The sequence below is a fragment of the Nicotiana tabacum genome, chromosome 2, assembly GCF_000715075.1.
Source record: "Nicotiana tabacum cultivar K326 chromosome 2, ASM71507v2, whole genome shotgun sequence".
Lineage (NCBI taxonomy): Eukaryota > Viridiplantae > Streptophyta > Magnoliopsida > Solanales > Solanaceae > Nicotiana > Nicotiana tabacum.
The window spans coordinates 100,302,469-100,328,700 of NC_134081.1; the positions used below are offsets into that span (position 1 = coordinate 100,302,469).

The following is a 26,232-nucleotide window of genomic DNA, read 5'->3' on the forward strand; positions in this document are numbered from 1 at the left end:
TTTCTTGAAGGTTGACGTCGGTAGAGATTTGGTAAACAAATCGGCCATATTATCACTTTAACAGATCTGTTGCACACTGATATCACCATTCTTTTGAAGATCATGTGTGAAAAATAACTTTGGTGAAATGTGTTTTGTTCTATCTCCTTTTATTAATCCTCCCTTCAATTAAGCCATGCATGCTGCATTGACTTCATACAAATTGGTGGGTAGTTTGTCACACTTTAAACCACATTTGTCTCGAATTAGGTGTATTGTAGACCTCAACCATACACATTCTCGGCTTGCTTCATGAATAGCAATTATCTTAGCATGATTAGATGAAGTAGCCACGATTGATTGCTTAGTTGATCGCCAAGATATTGCAATGCCTCCACATGTAAACACATAGTATGTTTGAGATCGAGCCTTATGTGGGTCAGATAAATACCCATCATCGGCATGACCAACAAGATCGGGACTGCAATCATTGCCATAAAATAAGCCTATATCGGTAGTCCCTTTTAGATACCACAATATGTGTTTGATTCCATTCCAATGTCTCCTTGTATGAGCAGAGCTATATCTTGCTAAGACATTAACTGAAAAAGTTATGTCAGGCCTTGTAGTGTTAGCAAGATACATTAGTGCACCAATTGCAGCAAGATATGGTACTTCAGGACCAAGAAGCTCTTCATTCTTTTCTTGAGGTCGGAACGGGTCCTTATTCACATCAAGTGATCGAACAACCATCGAAGTACTCAATGGATGTGCTCCATCCATGTAAAACTATTCCAATACATTTTCTATGTAGGCAAATTGATGAACAAAAATCTCGTTTGCCAAATATTCAATTTGCAAGCCGAGACATAATTTTGTCTTTCCGAGATCTTTCATCTCGAATTCATTCTTTAAATAATCAATTGCCTTTTGGAGTTCTGTAGGAGTTCCAATCAGGTTTATGTCGTCAACATATACGTAAAGTACAACAAACTCCGATGTTGTTTTTTTTATAAAAATACATGGACAAATGGCATCATTTATATAACCTTCCTTTAATAAATATTCACTAAGGCGGTTATACCGCATTCTTCCTAATTACTTTAGACCATACAAAGATCTTTGCAATTTGATTGAAAAGATTTCCCTGGATTTTGAATTATGTGCGTCAAGCATTTTAAATCCATCGAAAATTTTCATATATATCTCATTATAAAGTGAGTCGTAAAGGTAGGCTGTAACCACATCCATTAAATGCATGCCAAGCTTTTCATGGACAGGAAGACTAATGAGATAACGGAACGTTATAGCATCCATAACAGGAGAATACATCTCTTCATAATCGACACCAGGCCTTTGTGATAATCCTTGTGCAATAAGGCGTGCCTTATATCTTTGTACCTCATTTTTCTCATTCCTTTTACGTGCAAAGACCCATTTATAGCCAACATGTTTAACACCATTATGTGTTTGGACTACAGACCCAGAAACTTCACGTTTTGCAAGTGAATCCAACTCATATTGGATTGTTTCTTGCCATTTTGGCCAATCACGTCTTTGTCGACATTCTCCAACGGATTGAGGTTCAAGATCCTCATTATCTTGCATAATGCTAGATACAACATTATATGCAAATACATAATCCACAACTATATTCAATCGATTCAAATTTGTCTCAATATCGATTGAGTTTATTGATAGTTCCTTATTTTCTTGAGTCTCAGGCTCATTGATTTCCTCATGAATTTCAGGATTGGTTAAATCATGGGTTTCTTTATGAGATTCATTCGTAGTATCGTCTTGATTATTTATTTTCCTTTTTCTAGGATTTCGATCCTTAGAACCCAACGGTCTGCCACACTTTAGGCGTACTTTTGACTCAGTAGCTATGACACTAGAAGATTGTCCAACAGGGACATCAATACGGATTGGAACATTCTATGCATGGATATGTGATTTTGTTATCCCTTTCACATCCGTAAATGCATCTGGCATTTGATTTGCTATTTTCTGCAAATGGATAATCTTTTGCACATCTTTTTCACAAATAGAGGCACGTGGATCAAGATGAGACAATGATGTATTTTTTCACAAAATTTCACGTTTGGTTTCACCAATTTCTCCCCCTAATTTTGGGGAAAATGTCTCATCGAATCGACAATCTGCAAATCGAGAAGTGAACAAATCTCCCATTAATGCTTCAAGGTAAGAATAATGGAGGGCGATTCAAACCCAACATATATTCCTAACCTTCTTTGGGGACCCATATTGATGCGATATGGCGGTGCTACAAGCACATATACAACGCATCCAAAAATTCTTAGATGGGATATATTAGGTTCATGACCCAAAACTAATTGCAACGGAAAATATTTATGATAATTTGTCGGTCTGAGACGAATTAGCATTGCTGCACGCAAAATGGCATGACCCCAAACAGAGGTGGGTAATTTCGTTTTCATGAGTAACAGTCTTGCTATTAATTGCAAACGTTTAATCAAAGACTCTGCAAGGCCATTTTGAGTGTGAACATGAGCTACAAGATGTTCCATTTTTATCCTAATTGATAAGCAATAATCATTAAATACTTGGGATGAAAATTAAGCACCATTATCAAGTCGAATAGACTTAATTGGATTATCGAAAAACTGTGCCCGGAGTCGAATTATTTGTGCCATTAATTTTGCAAACGCCAGGTTACGAGATGACAATAGGCACACACGAGACCATCTAGAGGATGCGTCTATTAAGACCATAAAATACCTAAACGACCCACTAGGTGGGTGAATAGGTCCACAGATATCCCCTTGTATACGTTCAAAAAACGCAGGGGACTCAATCCCAACTTTTATTGGTGATGGTCTAATAATTAACTTGCCTTGATAACAATAAGTGCAAGAAAAAAATATTACTTAAAAGAATCTTTAAATTCTTTAATGGATGCCCATTTGAGTTTTCTATAATTCGTCTCATCATAATTGATCCAGGATGTCCCAATCGATCATGCCAAAGTACAAAAGTATTGGAATCAGTAACCTTTTGGTTTACGATAGAATGTGCCTCAATTGCACTAATTCTTGTCCAATACATACCATGAGATAAAATAGGAACTTCTCAATAACCCTTTTCTGGCCAGAGACATTCTCGGTAACGACGAGATATTCGATATTAATCTCATATATTGTCTCAATATGAAATCCATTTCGACGGATATCTTTAAAACTCAACAAGTTCCTCTTGGACTTGGAGGAGAACATTTCATTCTCTATGATAAGTATTGTTCCATTAGGCAGAGTTATAGTGGCTATTCTAGAGCCTTAAATTAGATTACTACTACCAAAAATTGTAGTAACATCTCCCTTAGACATACCTAAATGAGAGAAATATTTTTTCTATTTGAATATTGTATGTATCGTACATGAATCAATTAAGCAAATATTTTTACAATTGAAATTTGATCCAAGTTTGCTTTGAGAGATATCCATATTTTCTTCCCATGGTTTGACATATAAAAGAAGTATATGAATAAATATTAGTATTTTTAGAGAAAAAGGAAAAGAAATAAAGTTAAACCAATAATTCAATAGTGATCTTTTAGTGTATTTTCTGGCAAATTCTAATTATTATACAAATAATTACGCAGCAAAAATAATACAATTACAAGTACATTACACATATGACTAATACAACTATAACAAATTTATTTACATGTATAAGTTATTTGTATTTTTCTACACATTGTGTGAAAAATAATTGATCCGTGTAAGAAAAGAACATATTTAGCTGCTTCTCTTTTCTTTATTCATAATATTTCAGCCATGTATATGAAAAAGAAATTGAGGGTGAAGTAACAAAAGTTGTTCTAGGGTGCTTGTAAACCTTTTCTTAAAGAGAATTAAAGTAACGTAAAGAAAAATCAAAAGCGTTAAAAGATTACTGAGACTAGGACCCTAATTACTTAGATATTACTCATTGTTTTGTGAAATTTATGGAATCTCGGAAATACATATATTTTTAAGAACTACATAAGAAATATTATTATGTGCAATAAAAATTACAAGATGTTTATTCATTAGATACTACGAATAGGAAAACATAAAAACCAAACTGCTCAATCATCTTTAACCACAGATCCATCACCGATCGAGTGGTTTATTTTTCCACCCGAGCGCTCAAAAAAATATGCCACGTCCAAGTGGGTGATGTCAAATTCATTATCATAGACAAAATTAACTTCGGGGGCTTTATTATTTAGAGATGCTTGATAAAGCTCAACCAAATATTGTAGTATGCGACAAATATTTGCCCAATGCCCTTTTCCACCGCAACGATAACATTCGGTTTCTGAACTATTTGCCTTTGGCCCTTTCCACTTTTGGCGATTATTTTTCTTTAGGGGGTGATTAACACCAGAAAAAATTCTTCTTTGGCCACGGCCACGACCATGACCACGAACAGGGCCACGACCTTTTTCACGTTTAGAATAATGAGAATACACCTCATTTCATTTCAAGTAATGGTGTAGACCCAGTGGGTCGATTTTCGTGATTTCTCATGAGCAAGTCGTTGTTTCGTTCAGCCACAAGGAGAAGAGAAATCAACTTAGAATACTTCTTGAAACCTTTCTCTCTGTATTGTTGTTGCAAGACCATATTGGAGGCATGAAACGTTGTGAACGTTTTTTCAAGCATATCATAGTCAGTGACAATATCTCAACAGAGTTTCAATTTAGAAGTAATTCTGAACATCACAGAATTATATTCAGAAACATACTTAAAGTCTTGGAGCCTCAGATGAGCCTAATCATATCGTGCATGTGGAAGAGTGACCAACTTTAAGTTGTCATATCTTTCCTTTAAGCCATTTCACAAAACAAGTGGATACTTGACTGTGAGATATTCTATCTTCAACCCTTCATCAGGGTGATGGCGCAAGAAAATCAAGGCCTTAGCACATTCATGGGTAGATCTTTATTTCTATCTTTAATGGCATCTCCAAGACCCATTGCATCTAAATGGATTTCAGCATCTAACACCCATGTCATATAGTTCTTGCCCGAAATTTCAAGGGCAACGAACTTTCTTTTCATAATATGAGTCATAATTAAAAGAGGAGAAACGTTATACCTTAGTCTTCTCAAATAGCTTCTTGAGACGGTAGAGTCTCGTGCTGATAACATGTTATAAAATATAACTCAAAGTAATAATATATAACAAGGAAAAACAAGCTAAGAGATATATAGAGAAATGGAGAATAGATTCTTATTTCTTCTTCAATTGTGTGTATTTTCTTATCTATTACAAGGCCTTTATATATGCATGAATAGTGAAGAAAATATGTCATTGAATATGTATTTGATATTTTTTATAACAACTAACAAATTGTTCTTCTAGTCTTCAATTAAAAAGTAAACTTGTTCTTTTACGTGTAGGTTGATCTGATTTATATTTAGTTGTTTTAATTTTTTATAGGTAGAAATCTATTGCAGTAATCTATTTTTTTTATTAAAATAATACAGTAAAAGGTGAAAATTTGTCGGAATACAAAAAGTAAAAAACATTTAACTAAAAAGAAGAGAAATGAAAAAAAAGAAAAGTTCCGGATGCACAAATAGAGAAAAAATGGTGCAAGAGAAACAGAAATCGCCGCGCTGAAGCATTTTCAGTCCGCCATTGGCGCGAGCTTCCTCTTAGACAAAGCTATAAATAAATCAACTCAATTTACCAGCTTATTTGGGCGCCAACCCCTTTCACCATGTTTCGAAGGTAAACCTAAAGCAAATCTGAATTTGTACCGTATCAATATCTACTCTAATATTCATAGGTTTTGTTCATTAATTAGGTTATTAAGAACATAAATTATGCTAATTCTTCCGGATTATGGATAGTTAGTTTGTGATTGTCCATATTATTATTGATTTTACTAATTAAAAACACTAGTAGTATTAATTTTACAAAACTATTTGAATTAAACGAATTAGGGTTCTGAGATGAATTTTTGTTGCTTGAAATGAGAACAAAGTCGTTGAGCTAATTTCTTCTACTTTTCTTTTTTAGGTCCATCCTGCGACTTTCGGCTGGTCAATCAGTAAAAAGAATTCCAATAGAGGTTACAACACAGGTACTTTTAGACTATCCTCTTATTTTCATGTAAAATCAGATAAAGATGTTCTCTATTATTTATTTATTTACTATTTGTTTATCTTTTGTCGGTGCTGGGGAGCCAAACAAAATTTATTGATTGGTGATTAACATATCTCCGGCACTTTTGGTGTATCACATTATGCAGCAGCTTTGTATGGTGTCTCCATTTCATGATTACCATTATGGAAATAAATGTTGGGTGGTGTTAATGAAGTAAATTTGTTATCTTCTGCCACCCATTATAGTAATTTTAACTAGTTTATGAGGATATTGGATTTGCATAATGAAATACTCCTAATTAAGTGGTGCTGGCTATACATATAGATGCTGAGTATTTGGCTTTCAGACAAAGGCACAGGGAAAAGGTTTTGTTCATTAAAGTTTAAAAGAAGGTGGATCATAGGTGATGGTTGTTAATCTAGTTGGAAGCACAGATGAAGGATGAGAGAAGATGTTCCATAAAGGGCGCGGTCCTTAAAAGTTTCCTGTTTAAGTGAATATGTGGTGATTATCTTATCTTTTCTTTTGCTTTCCTCCTTAGCACAAGCAATGAGGGATTAGGGAGGGAAATGTGAAGGGAAATGCAGTCTTGGGTGGGTATCACATTTTCGTCTACTGTAACATAAGTAAAATTGGAAAAGAACATAACCAAAAATTTGTTGGATGTTAGCATTCTGTACTAGTTTGTGTTATTTTCTTCTTTGCAAAATTGAATACCCAAGCCATTGTTGGCATAGAGAAGTTTTTCTGAAGAGTTCACTACAGAAGGTAAACATATATATCTTTGGTTAACGAAATAAAACAACTTTCTGAAAGACAAACATAAAGCTAAAAAAAAACAACCAAAAGACTGTCAACCAAAAAAACTTACTCCTACTATAATCCAAATATTTTTGAATGTTATCTCTACGACTATTTTTATGAGCTTTTACCTTTTTCTATTTTGACCTATTTTTCCATCTTTGACATTAATTTATCTTTTTTGTAATTTGTTTTATCTTTTGTTAAGATAAATAATTTTATTGATTTGAAAAACTCTCGTGTACAAGTAGTTTACCAAAAAAAATGAGAGCACACACCAAAATATAGTTTTGTACGATGACACACAATCTTATGTACAAACAGGAACCTCATAGGTGCAAAAGCTAATTAAGAATTATTGGCTTCTCCTTAAATATAGAAAGAAAAAATATAGGAAGTTATTTTCTATCCCCTCAAAAGTTATGCTATTTCTTCCCTTTCATAGGACCCGCATGATAGCTAGACGGGCATCATTATATGCCCTAACATCTTCTGTTCCTTCTTATAAAGGCTCAGTCATGTAGCGCATGCTTAGTTGACATAACGTCATCGAATGCACCCTGAACCAATTCAGAGCTACCTTCCTCACCAAAAATCTGTGATGGCATGGCTTTATTGTAAACATTTCATAGCTCCTTGCACCTAACTTCCACTAGTCATGTCCATGGAATGTGGCGTTCTATTTGTAGAGCTTATTGATCAGCATTTTGAAATTCATTATCTTGATGACCACTTAAAGGTCTGTCACCTCAAGTCCTTCCCTATTATTGTAGTCGTTGTACTCTCCAATTGACCAAGTGATACTTGCCAGTTTCATCTGCCGAATGGGCCTTTCCACCTTTTCCATCATACTAGTGTTGTAAATAGCGCTCGCCTCAGTGCTAATAGCGTGAGGCGATGCGAAGCGGAGGCTTAACGCTATTTTCATCTGAGGCGTAGCATTTTCTGACAAGCGACAGCGAGGCGACGAAGCGGCAACGAGGCGACGAGGCGTGGAGGCGACAGAAGCGTTGCTTTTTTAAACTAAAAAAAATGACAAGAGACATAAATAAAACATTAGGGTTTCTTCTCTTCAAACCACTTCTTCCTCTTTCAGCAGTCAGCACAGCCGCAACTCTTCTTCGAGTTTCAGGTACTGATTTTTCTTCTTTCTTTCTTTTTTCTTCTTTCTTTCTTTTTCTTTTTCCGGCAGTAAGCCCTCTATTTTCTGGCAGCAAGTCCTCTCTTCTTTCTTCTTCCGGCAGTAAATCTTCTTTGTTCTTCTTCTTTGCGGTAGCAACTGATTTCCGGCAACAACTGATTTCCGGCATAAATGTTCTTTCTTTCTTTTCTTTCACCTATGTTTTCTCTCTTTTCTACTCGTCTTTCTTCTTCTGTTTCTCTTTTACTCTATTTTTTCAGTTTTTGTATACAAGTAATTGCATATTAACTTCTCTCTATAATTATAATTAGAATTAACTGTTCTTTTCTCTCTTTAATTACAATTAGTTTCTCTCTTAAACAGTATATTCAATGAAATATTTACTAATATTTTATTATTATTGAGTTTTTGGTTATTTATATATGCAAATTTAATATTTTATTTTTTTTGTATTAATTGGCGCTTCACTGCAAAAAGGCGAGCGCTTCGCTTCTTGCTTCTCGCCTCAGCGAAGCAGGCACTCGTTGCTTTTTATTGCCTCTCGCTATTCAAAACACTGCATCATATTAGATCAATACTTTTCCATCATGCTCTTTTTTAATACTTTTTTCTCCCTTTTGACAAGTACCTCCTTTGCCACGTTGCTTGTCTCTTCTCAAATCTTTGAATTATCAGGTTCCGCACATATTGGTCCTTGTTTAAAGCACCACAAGGCAGTTTGAAGTAAATCGTCAGGAGAGGTCCAGTCCTGCAATCAAACACTTGTACTAGGTTTTCAATATTGTCCATATCGCTCATTAGTATTATCTCACACTTTCTGAGGCAGGTCTTGAGTCCTGACACTTTATGGAACCATACAATGATCTATCTCAAGGATGTCAACTGGGAAATATCTGCATCGCAGAACACCAATGTGCCATCCATGAATATAGGTGTGATTGATTGTCACTCTACTCTGTTTCCCGATCGAAACAGTGAACCCCTCAAATAGCCTGCTGCAACTGCTGTGTGCATCATTTTGCTCAAAGGTTTTATTACTAAGGTGAACAACATAAGAGATAACGGGTCTTCCTACTACACGTCCCTTGAGCTTCCAAAGAACCAAATGAGCTTCCATTTACTAAGACAATTTTTTTGTTTGTTCAGATACAAGACTTGATCTACTTACTCCATCGATCCATGAACACATTTCCTCATTGCAACAGAATCCAAGAACTGTTAATTCACATGATCATATGCCTTCTCAAGGTCAATTTTGCACAAAATCCCGGGCTTTCCCTCCGTACTCCTTGATCCACTGTTGCGTTTGTCACCAAAGTCACGTCTCAAATCTCTCTCCCTCTCACAAACACGTGATCTCTGAACTCTTCATAATTCTCCTAGCCACCGCGAACAAGATCATAGCTTCCGAGTTGGCGAGTTCCGACTAGCCGACCCATCTAACGAAGTGTCTAACTAGGCTATTTCTCAACAAACAAAAAGCCTTTGCTCTTTTGTTTGTGTTTGTGAGATACACGTAAATGGGTTGTTTTCCAGTTTCCAATCTTTTGCAGTTTCTTTCCAAATCTAGCATTAGTCATGTCAAACAATCTTTGTATGTATGTAGTTTGAGCTTTTGAGCCTATTGAGAGATAAACAAGCCATCCTCTGAATCCTATCAAATTAACTCCAAACGACACCAATTTTTATAGACAAGTTCTAAATACCATAACTGACCTATTCCAAGTCCCAAAATCAAATTCCAAGCTCGAAAGCTAAAAGTTAACCTACTGTCAAACTTTTTAACTTCAAATAGCTATGTTTCGCCAAATTAATCTACGGACTTCCGAAATCAATTTCAGGCATACGCCTAAGTAGGAAATCACGATACGAAACTATCGAAGCCATCAAAATACGGTTCTGGGATCTTTTTCACAAAAGTCAAAGTTTGGTCAACATTTCTAATTCGATGAGGACTCAACTACATAGTAGGTACCTAGCCAGTTGCTGAAATTCGGCACATGCACTGGTGTGTAAAGCCCTCTCCCGAAAACCTGCTACTCTGAGTTCAGATTTTTTTATCCCGTGCTGCTTCTTTTAAATGTAAAATTTCTATCATATTTTATCGTTTTTCATAGTGATATATGATACAAACTTACTTTTTCTTCTTGCAGATGTTACTCTAGCAATACTGTTAGAACATTTACGTATTGTATTTGGAGTTAACAATGTAGAAGTTGATTAATAGATTTTGCAAAGTACAGATTTGCCAATTATAGTTTTATGTTGAAAAACATCCAATCCAATACCAATTTTTTCTATTACTTTTATTCAAAAATCAGAGACCTAAACACAAATTGTATCTTGTAAAATAAAACCTGTTCAAATGCCTCCCAGATGTGGGTCTTTCTATGTTTCTTATCAAAATTCTCGAGCTTCAAAAAAAGGTCTGGGCTAAATTTGAAGAAGTCTGCTCCTTGTTGTGTATTTTGCGTTGTTTATAGTGCTTCTTATGACAAGAAGAAGAAAGAACCATTTTTATTAGCTGTGACATGGGCAAACTTGAATATCTTGGGGGTCTCATGGTGACGGGGTAAAATGTGGAACTTTTCAGAATTTTGGATGCTGTAAGTGGTTTTTGTGCTTTTTTGTTTTTTGTTTTTTTGTTTCATTCTCTTACATTAGCATTTTCATAAAGGAAGAGTAAATATGATTTTGAAGAGAGTAAAACGTTGTCTAACCATGAGGTTATGAGTTTGAGTATCTAAGGGAGCAAAAATGGGGGAGAGCCACTGTTAATTGATAAGGAGATTGCCATTGCTGCAGGTTTTGACAAAATGGGCGATGTGTTGGATTGCCTTGTGGGTAAGGGGGTTGTAGGGTAAGGTAGGTTTAGGTTTACCATATCAAAAAAATAAAAAGAAAAATGAAGAAAGAATAAATATTGGACAAACTCTTTTGATTAGTGCTACCAAAATGAGTTGGTGCATTGTTGTTAATTGTGATGCATCATTGGAGGTAGAACAAATCTAATGCCATTGCAGAAAAACACAATGATCTGGCATAAGTGGACCTTCCTGGCAATGCTTAGAATTTTGATTTTAGTCTTCGATTCCCTTGCTTTTTCCTTTTTCCCTTTATCACACGAAAAAAGAAAAAGGAAAAAAAGGATTCATTGCATTTTCTTTGAGTACTGGTGTTATGTCTTACAATAAGTAGATCACATTGAATTTCTGTATACCCATTTGTTTCTCTGTATATTGGTTCAGGTGCCTTCCTATCTTTTTTCCAGAAGAGAGTTCTCAGTCTCACCCAAACAAAATGGGCCACCACGGGGGCCAGGTTCAACTGGCAAGCCCCCAGAGACAGAGAGTCTCTTGCCAAGATTTATTATTGGATCTGTTGCTTTAGGTGCTGGATTTATTGCAGCTTATCAAACTGGATATTTGGATAAATACCTCGTTAAAGAGCCACATTCTACCCCCGAATTAGCCAGGACAGGAACTGCCATTCAAGATGGGAAGGAGCTAAAGGGTAGTAGTGAAGTTTCACAAGATAGTGAAACTTTAGAAAGACCAGATCCTGAGTCTAAATTTGTAGACTCTGATAGTGTGGAGCAAACTGACAAGAACATTGGAACTCTACAAGATCCCCCTGGACCAGAAGAGCCAAGTAAAATGGAAGCAGAAAGTCAATTTCAGTTAAAATATTCACCAGAAACTACTGGTGGAGAAGCCAACTATACTGAAGTAAAAGAATTATCACCCAGCTCCCATCAGGAAAGTGTGACACCTGATGAAACAAGACTTAATTATACTCAATCACCTGAAGACACGTTGGACACAAAGAGCCCAGAGGTAACTACTGATGCCGTGCAGCCTGAGGCAATTGAAATCACTCCAACTCTTACGCAGGCTGATACATTTCAGAAGGAAAATGAGGCTAGTGCCATGCCCCCAGAGCATGTAACCAGTCAAGCCAAGATGGAGGTATAAAGCAACTTGTGCTAACACTTTTAACTTGTGAATTACAAGTTTTTGTCATGGTTCTCTAAAAAGCTACTTTTTGAAGGATGCTCCTCATCATGATGAAAATTCTAATTCCCTCCTTGATCAATACTGTTTAAGAGATGGGGGTGGAGCTACCACTACAGCCTCCTCTGACAAGCATAAGGTATATTCTCCTTCCTCATGCCCTCCCCCCCAGAAAAAAGCAAGAAGGAATAGACAAGGATATGAGGGAGAGAAAATCTCCTATTTGGTTTTCCTTAATCTCTGTGTTATGACTCTGAAGGTTATTGAAGGTCTGGGTGATGCCTATATATCAAAGGATGGAAAATTGGTGCTTGATTTCTTACAAGCGCTTCATGAAGCTGAGAGAAGACAAGCAGAGATAGATGCTCGTTTATTTGCTGAAGAAAAGAAATATATGAAGGTGTGAGACCTTTGGGAATTCAGCACAAATTTGAAAATAGGATGTAACGTTATTGTGGTGATGCTTTACTCTTAAGATTTGTGTTATTTCTTCCGCATGATTTGCTTTTTAACAGTGTTGCTGCTTATCATTGTTGTTATTGTTGTTATTATTATTATTATTAAAACCTTTTCTGCTCACCTGATTTAGGAGAAATATGAAAAGGAACTTAAAGATGCCAGGGCCAGGGAACTAATGTATGCTGAACGAGAGGCTTTACTGGATAAGGTTGTAGCACATTTGTTTCTGGTTTCATATTTTACCCTCATATACGCTGCTGCAGTGCGTCATATCTTTTGTTCTTTATTCAACTATTCATGGCCACATTTCACTTTTTTTTAGGATCACGTGCGTGAATGGTCATCTTGGTTGATGATTTATCATTGCCTCTTCATGATCTTAATCTTTTTGTTGAACTGATTAATGATGGACCACTTTATTAGGAACTGAAAAAAGAAAGAGCAAAAGCCATCGCAGCTTTGAAATCACTTCAAGAAAAATTAGAAGAAGAATATAAGATGGAGCTCGAGGAAAAGGTGCTATTTGATGTTGAAAGTGTTTGCCAACTCTCTTAAGAATATATTTTCTGTCCAGCAGACTTATGGAGATTCGTAATTGCAGGAAGCTGAAGCAGAACTAAAGCTGAAAAAAACTCAGGAGTTAGGTAAAGCAGAACTGGATGCAGCTATTGCAAGTGAGAAAGCATCTCAAATTGAAAAAATGGCTGAAGCCAATCTCCATGTACAGTTTCTTGCTGATATTAATTTTCCACATATAGAAGTTACTCTTTTCATTTGATTTTACACCAATCTTTGTTATGCACATTCCAATTCAACTGAGAGTTAAAAACTTTCACTGCCTTGAAACATCTATACGAGGAGATTTTGGACCACAGTTAATGAAACCAGATAACTTGCTATCCTAAATTCTGTTTAGACCAACACCTGCATCTAGTTTTGTGCTAAACGGAAAAAACTTACTCCATCGTGACTGCTTCAGTAAAGTATTGTCGGTGTACAAAGCTCTCGTTTTGATTCATTTTTGTTTGTCAGATACAAGTACAATGTTTGTCTGATGTGCTTTTGGGAAATAACTGATGTAATTGACTGCAGTTATTTCTTCATTTTTTTTCATGAGTCTGTATTGCTTTATGTATGGGTTCATTTCTTGCTTTGGCTATGGGATTAGATTTCACATGACTGTAAGTTCAATAATGTTTAAGGCAGGAGATGCTTTGTACGTTTGGTGCGAGAACAAATTACATTCTTTGTCATGTTATTTAGCATTCAACGTTTATGGGCTGCTTAACGTATGTTTCTTCCTTCTTCCCAGTAGGAATCTTACTACTTGCAATAAAGGTAAATTGCAGAATTGTCCTAATGCTGAATGCTTGCTGAAAGGTCTATATCATAATCCTTTACAACAACAATAACAATTACGCCTCAATCTATATGAATCATCTTTGTATTTTGTTCCGTTCAGAACCGTTCATACCAATACTCAATAGTTCGGGGTTCTAACTCTAGACTTTCTCTACATACTCCTGGCATAAGAATCTCTAACCATACTAAAATAGCTCCTACCGAACTTTGGACTTGTTGCAAGTGAACCAACCTTGCAAGCTTTAATTCTAACTAGTTGGTGTCACCTACATTGGCTTTTGCTTCCATCCAATTTTTGCTAAGTTGTATGGAGAAATTGTCGGTCTTTAGAAAATAACTTCCTTCCGGCTTCCATATATCTTTAGGTCTCCCTCATCCTCCTTTTTACACCTTAAATTATGATGGTGTCAGTCGGAAAAAAAACTTCATGGTGTCATACTTACAAGTCGGTGCATTTGGAAATTTACGTAGGACATATCCAAACAATCTCATGTGATCTTCTCTTATCTTATCCTGTGCTACTTGCACTTTCTGTGAGATGTTATGATTTTTTATTGTCTAACATGGTGTGAGTGCGTATTCATCTTAACATATGCATCTATGTGATGCTCATCTTGTGAATATGTTAGCATTAGAGGCCCAATATTTTACCCTGAGAAAGCCCAAGATTCACTCCCACATAACATTGCTATTCTTAGAACCGTTCTATAGAACTTGTCTTTCTTTGGTAGGTATCCTCCTACCGCAGAACACTCCAGCAACATTCCGCTTTTTCAAACAATCTTTTCAATTTTATGTGTTGCATCTTCATTTATACCATTCTGAGCATTAACCTAGATATCTTCTTATGCTAGCTAAATTTGCAGTGTATATGTTCGTACGTCTACTTATCTTAAAACACTATTCTCTAGAGTGTTTCTCCATAGTTCATTTGTCTAAGTGCTTGACATTTTCTATGGCTGATTTGATTTGATTTGATTTGAATTGTTATTCTTTTGCAGATAAATGCTCTGTGCATGGCATTTTATGCACGGTCTGAAGAGGCTCGCCAGAGTCATTCTGTTCACAAGCTTGCCCTGGTAACGTATCTACCTCTGCGCTTTTCTTTTTATTTTTCTATTCTCTCTCCTTTTTAAAAAGTGTCTTTTATCCTGAGGTTGGGCGTTAGACAATATATAAATAAATTCCCTCATTCTGAAGAAGAATCTCGCCATCAGGGATGAAATTACATCCTTAATCCAGAGTATTGTTGAACTACTAACAGAATGTTATCGTATATGGTTGCTATATTTCCATCTGCACATATGTTTGTGTATATGGGTTTGTTACATTGCCCTCTCCACATATATGACGCCACTGCAAGACCTCTTACTGGTAGTCCTTTCTTTATGTATATGACTGCCCTGCTAGAATTTGGGAACATCTGGTATCATGTCCAAAAAGTCTAAAGCAAACTTTTAAGTTCAATTCGAATTTTCAGACGATCAATTTCAACTCAACTAGAAACACCTCGGAAGTTGAAAGCCATAAATCAACCATTTTAATACTTGATAACATCCATTCCATCCTTTCTCAGCTGATTTTCAGTTCACTTCTGTTTACTAATCATTGCATGATTGAGGTTGGTGCTACTGGACTCGCTTTGCCCTGGCAAGGAGGTTAGTTAAAGACTCTAATATCTGTTGAATGTCACCTTTTAGAGCCTGTTTGACCAAGCTTCCGGGTGGAAAAAGTACTTTTTGAAAAATTTAAGGTGTTTGGCCAAAATGAAAAAGTACTTTTGAGCAACATAAGCAGTTTTTCCGTTTTGGGGAAAAACTACACATTCTAGCTTCTTCTCCCTAGAAGCAGAAGCAGAGAATCAATTTGTTCAAGACAAAAATAACCTTACGATAAATTTATATTTTCCAAATTATCTCTCATTAACATTTTTCTTTTCCTTTTCCTTTTTCTTTTTATTTCTACTATACATTTCTTCTCTTTTTTATTTTAATCAAATTTTTATTCTCTTTCTCCTGTTCCTAAGAGTAGGTTTTAAATTTATATTGAATGATGTATTTTGAAGTATTTAAATTATCATGTAAACAATATGTAATCCAAACACTCAATGTTATTGCTTTGGAATAACTATATTTTATATTGACTGGAATTTTTAAATTATTATTTTACTTTACGTTTTGTATTTTAATTGAATTCTTTTATAATAGTTATTTAAACTTATTTTCTTTTCTAAATAAAACTAATTGCAAATTAAACCTTTACTCTCCTTTTTCGTAATTTGATACTTAAAAGTACTTTTTTAAAAGATTGACCAAACACAATGAGCTTCAAAAAGCACTACTCAAACGAATTGGCCAAACATAAACTCCTATTTTGCAAAAGTACTTTTTCAAAACGCACTTTTGAATGAAAGCACTTTTCAAAATAAGCAGTTTTTGGCAGCTTGGCCAAACGGGCTCTTAGTAATATCAACCATTGGTTTTCAACATTTCATCTTCGGTCTCTAATTTCCTTAAATTGGTGGTGTTGAAATTTGGAAGGGACTAGTTTTGTGTGTGTGTGTGAGAGAGAGAGAGAGTATTAAGAGAAAGAAATTCAGACTGTAATACAAGGTGATATATTACTCATTTTGACGTTGAAAGTTAAAACCATATTGATGTTACCTTACTGAAAAAGGAACAGAAAAGGGGAGGCTAAAACCATATTGTCAATAAAAACAAATAACTTTTGGAATATACACAGATTATCCATCTAAAATACAAGAAACGTAATGCATCCAACCAGAATAATAGCACAGTGGTTGTTAATGAGGAAGAACGGGGGTGTTCTGACACTGATTTGGTCTTTGTTTGTTGAGCTGTTTAACCAGTTAATTTCTATAATTGTATTGTCAGGCCAACTGCTTAAGTATCCCTTTCTTTTAAGTGTTAGCGAGGGTATTCGAAGGGAAAAAATGGGAACAAACAATGCTAACCCACTTACTCAACCCTGTATAAGTCTACAGGCTATACATGCGATCCTTTGATTGTTTATTGTTGCAGGGGGTGCTTGCTCTGGAAGATGCACTGTCGAGGGGTTTACCAATTCAAAAAGAAATAGAAGTTCTTCACACTTCTCTTGAAGGAATAGATAACAACTCACTGCTGGAATTGGTTCTATCATCTCTTCCTGAGGAAACACGGAGATATGGTTCAGATACTGTTTTACAACTGAATCATAAGGCAAGTATCTGAAGCACTGCGATATTATGCATTGTACTGTGATTTAGTGTTGAACATTTCCTTTTTTTACCAAGTAATAAGATTTTATAAACTATGGGCAGAAAATCACCCATATACAACAAGTATACCAAAAAGTAGAAAACCTTACAAAATGATATGATTTTCACGAACGACACCCAATCTTCTATACCTATAGGGACCTCATGGGTGCACCTAAAGAAAATAAGGGATAGAAGACTATTCCTCAAGTGTAGAAGGTCCTCTCTATTTCATCAAAAGCTCTTCGTACCGGTGTAGGGCTAGTCTCATAATGTCTTGTCTTAGAATGTTAGTAGTACATGTTGTTTTCATACTATTTTTCCGCTCCGGTTTCCTAGTATCTTGCCATTGTTACTGCATGTTGCTATTGCTTTTTCCATCTATTTTTCTGGCTCTTAGGGTGCTGGTACTATCTTTCTGGCCTAGTATCTTGCCATTGTTGTTGTTACCACTAAGTGCAAGTGGAGCAACATCCCACGACTTGTGTCTTCTCTTCCGTCTTCTAGGTCCAGCTAAATAATACATTTCTGATTGTGCCTGACATCACCCATTGAAGATCAAACCAGCATAGTATTTCCCACCACAATCGAGACGCTATCCAGCAACGTAAAAGGAGGTGATTGACGTCTTCACCCGATTCTTTACACATGTGAAATTGCTAGCTGCTTGCAACCTATGTTTTACCAAATATTTTAAAGCCTTGATGGTATATCCACTTAGTAACTTCTCTCTCCCTTCTAGAAGAAAACAAAAAGGAATATTTTTTTTGCTTTTTCCTTTTAGCATAGTGCTCTTCCTGAGTGACACATTGCTGTTTCCTTTTGCTATGTTTTTACTGCTACAACAGGAGAAGTCTTCCCTTCTACGCTGCGTTCTTTTGTTTTCTGAACTTTCATGCTAAGTCCCCAAAAAAAAACAGAAGAACCTGATACAATTACCTTCTCTCCATGTTGGTGAAGAAGAAACCATTAGCAATGGAATGGTACTGAAGGTGATAAATTGGTAAAGCAAAGATCCTCGTTACAAAGGAACTAGATCATTTACAACAACAACGACGACCCAGTAAAGTCCCGCAAGTGGGGTCTGAGGAGGGTAGTGCGTACGCAGACCTTACCTCTACCCTCTACCCTGAGGGGGTAGAGAGGTTGTTTCCGATGGACTCTCGGCTCAAGAAGACGGAAAGAGACAATATATTAGTACCATCAACAAAAACCATAGAAATAATAACAAGATCACAAAAATCAGTAAATAGATGGAAAGCAAACAATAACCAGTAAATAAGACCCGACACTATGAATACGGAAGAGTAGTGTGAACACAACATTGACCACTAGCAATCTAAGACAAAATCCTATCAGATTAGCCTCACATAGTTATGAGTTAGAAATATGCTCAAGTACCTCCTAACCTACAATCTTAATGCTCGACCTCCACAACTTCCTATCGAGGGCCATGTCCTCGGAGATCTGAAGCCCCGCCATATCTTGCGACTCGCATGATCACCTCTCCACAATACTTCTTAGGCCGCCATTTACCTCTCCTCGTATCCACCAACGCCAACCGCTCGCACCTCCTTACCAGGGCATCTGGGCTTCTCCTCTGTACATGCACGAACCATCTGAGCCTCGCTTTCCGCATCTTGTCATCCATGGGAGCCACGCCCACCTTCTCCCGAATATCTTCATTCTTAATCTTATCCATCATAGTGTGCCCGCACATACACCCCAACATCCTCATTTCTGCTACTTTCATCTTCTGGATATGCGAGTTCTTAATTTGCCACACTCAGCCCCATACAACATGGCCGGTCTAACCACCGCTCTATAAAACTTACCTTTGACTAGCGGTGACACTTTCTTGTCACACATGACTCTAGACGCTAACCTCCATTTCATCCACCCCACCCTATACGGTGTGTGACATACTCGTCGATCTCCCCATCCCCCTAGATAACCGACCCAAGGTACTTGAAACTGCCTCTCTTTGGAATGACCTGCGAACCAAGTCTCACGTCGATGCCCGCTTCCCTCGGCTTGACACCGAACTTACACTCAAGATATTCCGTCTTAGTCCTGCTCAACTTGAAACCCTTGAAACCCTTAGAATCAAGGGCCTGTCTCCAAACCTCCAGCCTCTCGTTAACGCCGCTTCGTCTCGTCTATCAGAACTATGTCGTCAGCGAATAACATACACCATGGCACCTCCCCTTGAATATGGTGTGTCAGTGTGCTTATCACCAGGGCAAATAAGAATGGGCTGAGCGCATATCATTGGTGTAATCCCATAGAATCACCTCCCACTGTCTTAACCCGAGTCTTAGCTCCATCATACATGTCCTTAATCGCCCTAATGTAAGCAACCAACACACCTTTAGCCTCTAGACATCTCCAAAGAACCTCTCTAGAAACCTTGTCATACGCTTTCTCCAGATCAATAAACACCATGTGCAGTTCCTCTTCCTATCCATGTACTGTTCCACCAACCTTCGAATAAGTTGGATAGCTTCCGTAGTAGAACGACCCGACATGAACCCGAACTGATTGTCAGATAGACACCGTCCTCCTCACACTCGCTTCTACCACCCTCTACCAAACTTTCATGGTATGACTCAATAATTTGATACCCCTATAATTGTTGCAACTCTGGATATCACCTTTGTTCTTGTACAACGAAACCACCGTACTCCACCTCCACTCATCCGGCATCCTCTTCGTCCTGAAAATAACATTAAACAGCCCAGTCAGCCACTCCAAACCTGCTTTACCCACACTTACAAAATTCTACCTGAATCTCGTCAGGCCCGGTAGCTCTACCCCTGCTCATCTTACGCATGGCACCCACGACTTCCTCAACCTTGATGTGCCTACAGTACCCAAAGTCACGGTGACTCTCGGAATGCCTCAACTCGCCTAGCACAATATCCCGATCCCCTTCTTAATTCATAAGTTTATGAAAATAAGTCTGCCATCTCCGCTTAATCTGGGCCTCTCCCATCAATACTCTACCGTCCTCGTCTTTGATGCACCTCACTTGGTCCAGATCTCTCGCCTTCATCTCTCTCGCCTTGGCCAGCCGAAATAACTTTTCCTCCCTGCCTTTGGCACCTCCTAAGGAGAAGATAGTCAATCTGAGTCTTTGCCACCGTACTCTGAAAAGTAACCAAATGCTCCTCCCTCTTCGGAAAACTAGAGTTCACAATCACCAGCTCAAATGCCTTAGCGAAATCCAACAGCAAAATACTTCCTGCGTTCCTATCCTCAAAATCGAAGCCACCATACACCTCGCCATAGCCGCCTGCAGTCGACCCCCCTCTCAGCAGACATAATATTATGCACAATCTCATCCAACCCCTACCAAAATCGCCTCTTAACCTCCTCATCCAAGCTCGCTTGCGGCGCATAAGCGCTAACGACATTTAGGGTGCACTCTTAGATCAACGAATCAGGAGATGACGAGTGAATAGATTGACCTTGAAACAACAACGATTAATTACTGCGCTCCTGGGAAGGGTTCCAACCACCAACTTAATAGACATTAACCAATCATTCACCCGCCTAACCTCTACCACAAACTCTGTAAGTTCCCTATCCACCAAAATACCCACCTCATTCTTACCCTTCGGGACTCCAGAGTACCACAACTTATACTCGTCCGCATCCCTCGCCTTCGATCCTACCCACCTAGTCTCCTGGACATACACTATATTGACCTTCCTCTTCTGGAGGATCTTTGCCAGCTCTATAGACTTACCCGTCAATGTACCTATGTTCCATGACCCAATTCTCAACCTATAGGCTCCCTTGTGCCCCTTACCTCCCTTGCCTCCTGTCCCACCCCTTGTCCCCCGCCCCACCCCCTGGCCTCCTCGAGGACATGACCTTACTCTACCATCCCATACTACAGTCACTATACCTACAAACAGACTAAGGAGAATCACCAACACACCATAGGCAAACGGACCAGACTAGGAGAAAACAAGTTGTAACTACAAGCACGCTAATTATATGATTTAAACAAATACGAACTAAAAAAGCAACAATTTAACTAACACAAAGGAAGAGAAAACAAGAAAGCGGGAGGTACCAACTCCCGGGAATAGAACCTGGAAATTGTCTTGGTGAACACGACGCTGTTGCGGCACCTGGCACGTTCACGTCCAACTTTCACCGCCCCTTACTGCTACTCGCCCTAGGAGCTCTCATATGTTTGCACGCGCGCTCCTCGCTCGTCTCCAATAGCCACCGCGTATTACCTGAAAGATACATAAAACCCAAGAACCAAAAAATGGGCTGCCTCCGCTACCGCTGGTGAAGCCCCAACAGAAACAAAGAAGAGAAAAACAAGAGAAAAGGAGGGAGAAAAAATAGTGGGGGTAATGTCCAAATAGTCTAACACACAAGTACAAAGAAAAGGAAAGAAAGGGAAATAAGTGAAGAACATCATTTAGTTTACAATTTTTACGTAGTGATGCTTTTAATTCATTTATCTGTATGTGAAGTGTTAGAAGAGCTTTAACCCTGGTTCTCTTTGTTGTCCATCCAAGATTAGTGTTGTTCTGAGACCAGCTGTCAGGAAACCTAATCTAATTTGGGACTTCCAAGTTGTATTCCTGTTAATTTAATTCAATTTCAATTTCCACGATTTATAACTTCGTGTAGGACCGGTACTAAAATGAACCTGGGGAAGTTTCAAAGGTGGAACTCCATGGACGCGGTTGCATTGCAGTTTTTGGTTAAACTTCAATTCCTTTCTAAAATATTCTAAGGAAGCTTGTTAGACATTGAATTTTTCCATACCAAATCGGTTTGTATATGGGTGATAAGACTTGCAACCAATTTAGATATGATAATTGTTGTGAAGGTGCCATGATTGTTTGTTGAGAATGACAATGCAAAGAGAATGAGGAAGGGGCACAAAAAGATAAAATATTCTGGGTATGGGGCTAGGGCCAAACTTGACATTACACTGGCCTCTGAGTGGAAGACTGACAAGACTTGTGACGTGTCACAGAGTTACTGCAACAATTGTCTGACCAAAGTCTTCCCCTTGCTTTCCTTTTCGACTGGCATTATCACACCGCCATCACCTGAATTAATATGCCTTGTACAAGTTATTAGTTTGAAAATTGTGGGTTGGCGTAGGACCAGTAGTATTTAAGCTCTAAGGTTTGATATGATTCTTGTTGCCATCTGCAATATGCATGCATTTCCTTGATCTCGTAAAGGTTAACCGCTACTTTGCTAGGGTAACTGATCGGCTAGCTTGCTAGGCCCTGTTATCTCTCACAGTATGAATATGCCAATCAATAGAATGGTTGGCGATGTCAACCTGGGCTCTGAAGCCTTTAAGCAACCCTGATGGAGATGATTCCATATATGTTTTAGGAGAAGACATTCTTCACTTTTCCATTTGATAATCCAGGCTTCAATTTCCTTGGCAACGTAGAATGGATGCCTTCTCATTATCAGTACTTGGAAGCTAAGTCTGCCAACTTGCACGTCAAGTATGCGTTGACTGTCTATGAAGGCCGAGTTTACCTTCTGAGGTTCAAATGCTTGATGTAGTGTTGAAGACATAATTAAGTAAATAGAAATGTGCTCTCTAGCTTTTAGATGAGATTGTCACACACTTCAACATGGTAACAGAGCAAATATTACGACTAAGGGAATGGCGAACGACAAAGAAATTAACCCTGCTAACACCCAAGCCAACGTCACCCAGGATGCCGCTGGCAAGAATGGCTGCAACAGAAAGAGGAGTGTCGTCAATAAGAGCCAGGAGGTGCCGCACAAGGTTGTGTCAAACGAAGGGCTTACGCCCCAAGAACCATCTGCCACTAAGGCGAGCGAGGATGAAGTGGAGGTCCTGCATGAGGGCGTCTCGCTCGGTAAAAAATGAGTTATAGGAGTGGACGTCTTGGTCAACGCTTGGGGAACAATACAAAAAGCTTCTTTTGACAATTCTCTTGTGTTCTTTCTATCATTCCCTTAGCGATTCTTAGTGTCTTAATTTGACTTGAAATAGCAAGATCGTGAGCAAGTTGTGCAAGAACATGAGCGAGTTATCAAGTGTTGCACATGCACTTAGTTTAAGACTAAGTATGGTACCAGAGTAGGCAAAGGTTCTGGGTTCGAGTCTCACCGTCACCCAATATAAAAAACAATTTCCACGTGTTTGACTCATATAAGAGAATCAAGCTCGCACGTGACGGAGCGTGTTGAAGACATAATTAAGTAAGTAGAAGTGTGCTCTCTCTAATAGCTTAAGCTTTTAGATCAGATGGTTAAAGGGTTTCTGAGTGCTTCACTATAGTATAGTTATTGTTGTCCTACCACGGCATATCAGAGTTTGAATTAATTTATGCTTCAAGAATTGAAAGCCTTACAATAGAATTCATTGGACCATTAGTTAAGACCATTTCTTCTGAAGGACTATTGTCACAAAATGGGATTTCACGTTGTTTGCTATCAAATTTAAAGCTAAAGATTTTCCCTAATGTTTGAGCAAGAAGATGCAGTGCTGTCAAAAAAATCCTAGAATTTCCCCTATACAGTTGATATTCTTCTGCAAGCTCGATGGATCTTTTTCTGGTTCCTAATTTCATGACCTGGTTGAATCTTCTCTCTTAAACAATATGCATGACTGTGATCGAGGAGGTTTGGTCACTGTTTAAATTATCCGAGTTTTCTATTTGTCTTTTTGATTATCTAATTAGCATGTCAACAGTTGACTTGTTCCTCAAGAATTGAAACTTAGGTTTCTGCTGGAAAGGTCTTTCTCTCCTTGCGCCTAAAATGTTTTTTGGTTTTTTTTTCCCCCCCCCCGGTGGGGGAGGGGGCAGATTTTTTCTTTATTGGAATTTGTAGCTCTTACATTGAAGTCTGCAGTTCTTTTCTTTGCTGTTACAATTTGTTGTTGTTACTTCTACAGTGAGCACAACATGGATGGTTCTGTGTCTAATTACTTATCATTTTAACAGTTTGATACATTAAAGGGGACACTTCGTCACTTTAGCCTGATTCCTCCAGGTGGTGGTGGGATATTGACACATTCTTTGGCTAGTGTTGCTTCCTGGTTAAAGGTTTCTTTGCTGTACCCTCCTTTGAGTTAAACTAATCTGATTATTGAAGTTTATTAAGTTCATATGAGATAATTTTGTGTACTGATTTCAGGTAAAGGAGGCTGACCGGTCTGGCGATGGAGTTGAATCCCTCATAAACAGAGTTGAAAGTTTCTTGGCTCAGGGGAAACTATCAGAAGCTGCTGATGCACTTGAGAAGGGTTTAAAGGGCACTCAGGCGGCGGGAGTTGTTGATGATTGGGTTAAGCGTGCTAGGAATAGAGCTATAACAGAGCAAGCACTAACCTTACTGCAATCTTATGCCACCACTATCAGCATAACTTGAAACCATGATTATTATAGCATCAAGGTTCAATTTATCTGCTGCCTACAGAAAATTGCTCAAGAATGGCGTTTTGATGATTAACATGTTGATATTTTCAGTGATTGCGACACTTACTTTTCATTTTTGTTGCAATCCAAGTAAAAGTAGTTATGCCTTTCTTGATCCGGGAATAATCTTCGTTGAAAGATACATCACTATTGAGCAGCATTGTCGTAAAACGGGCTACTTTTGTTCATTTCTTTTAGGTCAACCATGAAAAGGATATATTTAGCTGGAGTAACCATTGAATTTTTTTTTTTTTGGTGATGATCCTGTTAGCTGTTACCTTGTTTGGTATGTATAATAAAGGCAGCTCAGTCAACTGGATACTTCTTTGGCAGTTTTCCGTGGGAAAGCCAAGCATTTTCTCTCCTGTTTGAGGATAAGTGGACGTAATTCAACTTGAAACAGAAGCGGTTGAAATTTCTCAAGAAACATGTACATTCTAACAATTCTGGTTGAATTCATTGTGAAATTGTAATAAGGGCTTGAAGTTTCATTTGGATTCAGAAGTTCTAAAATATCGACTTAGAAAGCAAAAGGTTTCTTGTGAAAGTGTAACTTTAATGGGATTACGTGTTTATTATTGCACTTCCTTTTAATTGTTCTTAGTACCCGTGGGATCGTTAACCTTTTTCGTATCTAAAACCTGAAATTTTGATTGAGCTTCTTTCAGGCCTGTAGATAATAAGCTTCTGCAGAATCTGGACGCTACGCTTGCAGAAAATTCTTTTTATTGCTTTTAGAGTTTTGGAAAAATTACACGGTATAGCCACTCTAAAAATTAATAGTGCCAAATGTATAACTTGCCCTTTAGTTTTTGGTGTTTAATGCATTTTTCTCCCGTTAATATAGTTGTTGAAATAAAATAAAAACAGAACGATGTTTAAAATGATTGTAGTAATAATTATTTAACTTTAGCTACAATTGCAAGACTAATATTTGCATGCTCTGCCATACTAGGTGGCAATTTGACAGTACAGTAGGTATAATAGATGCTCAACTTGAAATGTCAATGTGAATTGCAGACCTCGAATTTTAGCAACTATGTGATGTGGACGGGAGGCCGTAAAAAGATACCTTTGCTTGCTTACAATTTGAAGTTACACAAAATAAATACCTCTAAGTGAATAACTTCATTAAAAATGTGGCAAATGTACTTACCAAATGGTATAACGTGTGTCTCTATGCGATTAGCCGATAACTTCCTTAAGAATGCGATATCATTAAGTTAACTGAAAAATTTATAAATCCATTAAGATGTTACTTAATATGATACCCCCAAGAAAGCATTGCTTACAGAGGCTCATCTAATTCCAGTGCGAGATAATTTCCAACTTATATATATAATGTACCTCTAACTGACAACTCCATTAATAAAAGAGTGATACCATAAGTCAAGACACATTACTCATTTAGGTTCACCTAACTCCATTCAGAAATAGTCCAGCTTAAATATAGAACGTGTACTTTCAAGTGATAACTACACTATGAATGCATAGTTAGTACTAAAAAGTTTGTACCTTCAAGTGATAGCTATGTTTAGGGACAGAAAGGTGCTGATACGTCTCTTTTTCTCAATAAAATATATAAAGATATATGCTACCATGAAAATGAAGACGAAGATTC

At 37.6% G+C, this 26,232-nt stretch overlaps 1 protein-coding gene across 1 annotated transcript; it reads left to right on the top strand.

Annotated features, from left to right (window-relative positions):
- Window positions 1-5,553: 5,553 nt before the first annotated feature.
- LOC107762466 (MICOS complex subunit MIC60, mitochondrial) lies at window positions 5,554-25,158 on the top strand. Its single transcript, XM_016580829.2, has 12 exons — window positions 5,554-5,744; window positions 6,036-6,099; window positions 11,313-12,032; window positions 12,115-12,216; window positions 12,337-12,477; window positions 12,667-12,744; window positions 12,960-13,052; window positions 13,138-13,257; window positions 14,900-14,977; window positions 16,940-17,119; window positions 24,138-24,239; window positions 24,331-25,158. The coding sequence occupies exons 1-12, from the start codon at window positions 5,734-5,736 to the stop codon at window positions 24,562-24,564; spliced, it is 1,923 nt and encodes a 640-aa protein (XP_016436315.1). The 5' UTR covers window positions 5,554-5,733; the 3' UTR covers window positions 24,565-25,158.
- Window positions 25,159-26,232: the final 1,074 nt, after the last annotated feature.

Bases quoted from the DNA above. Each gene is read 5' to 3' on its own strand.
- LOC107762466 (XM_016580829.2), top strand. The intron at 12,478-12,666 runs GTGTGAGACCTT...CACCTGATTTAG, and splicing joins AAGAAAAGAAATATATGAAG to GAGAAATATGAAAAGGAACT. The intron at 13,053-13,137 runs GTGCTATTTGAT...TCGTAATTGCAG, and splicing joins AGATGGAGCTCGAGGAAAAG to GAAGCTGAAGCAGAACTAAA.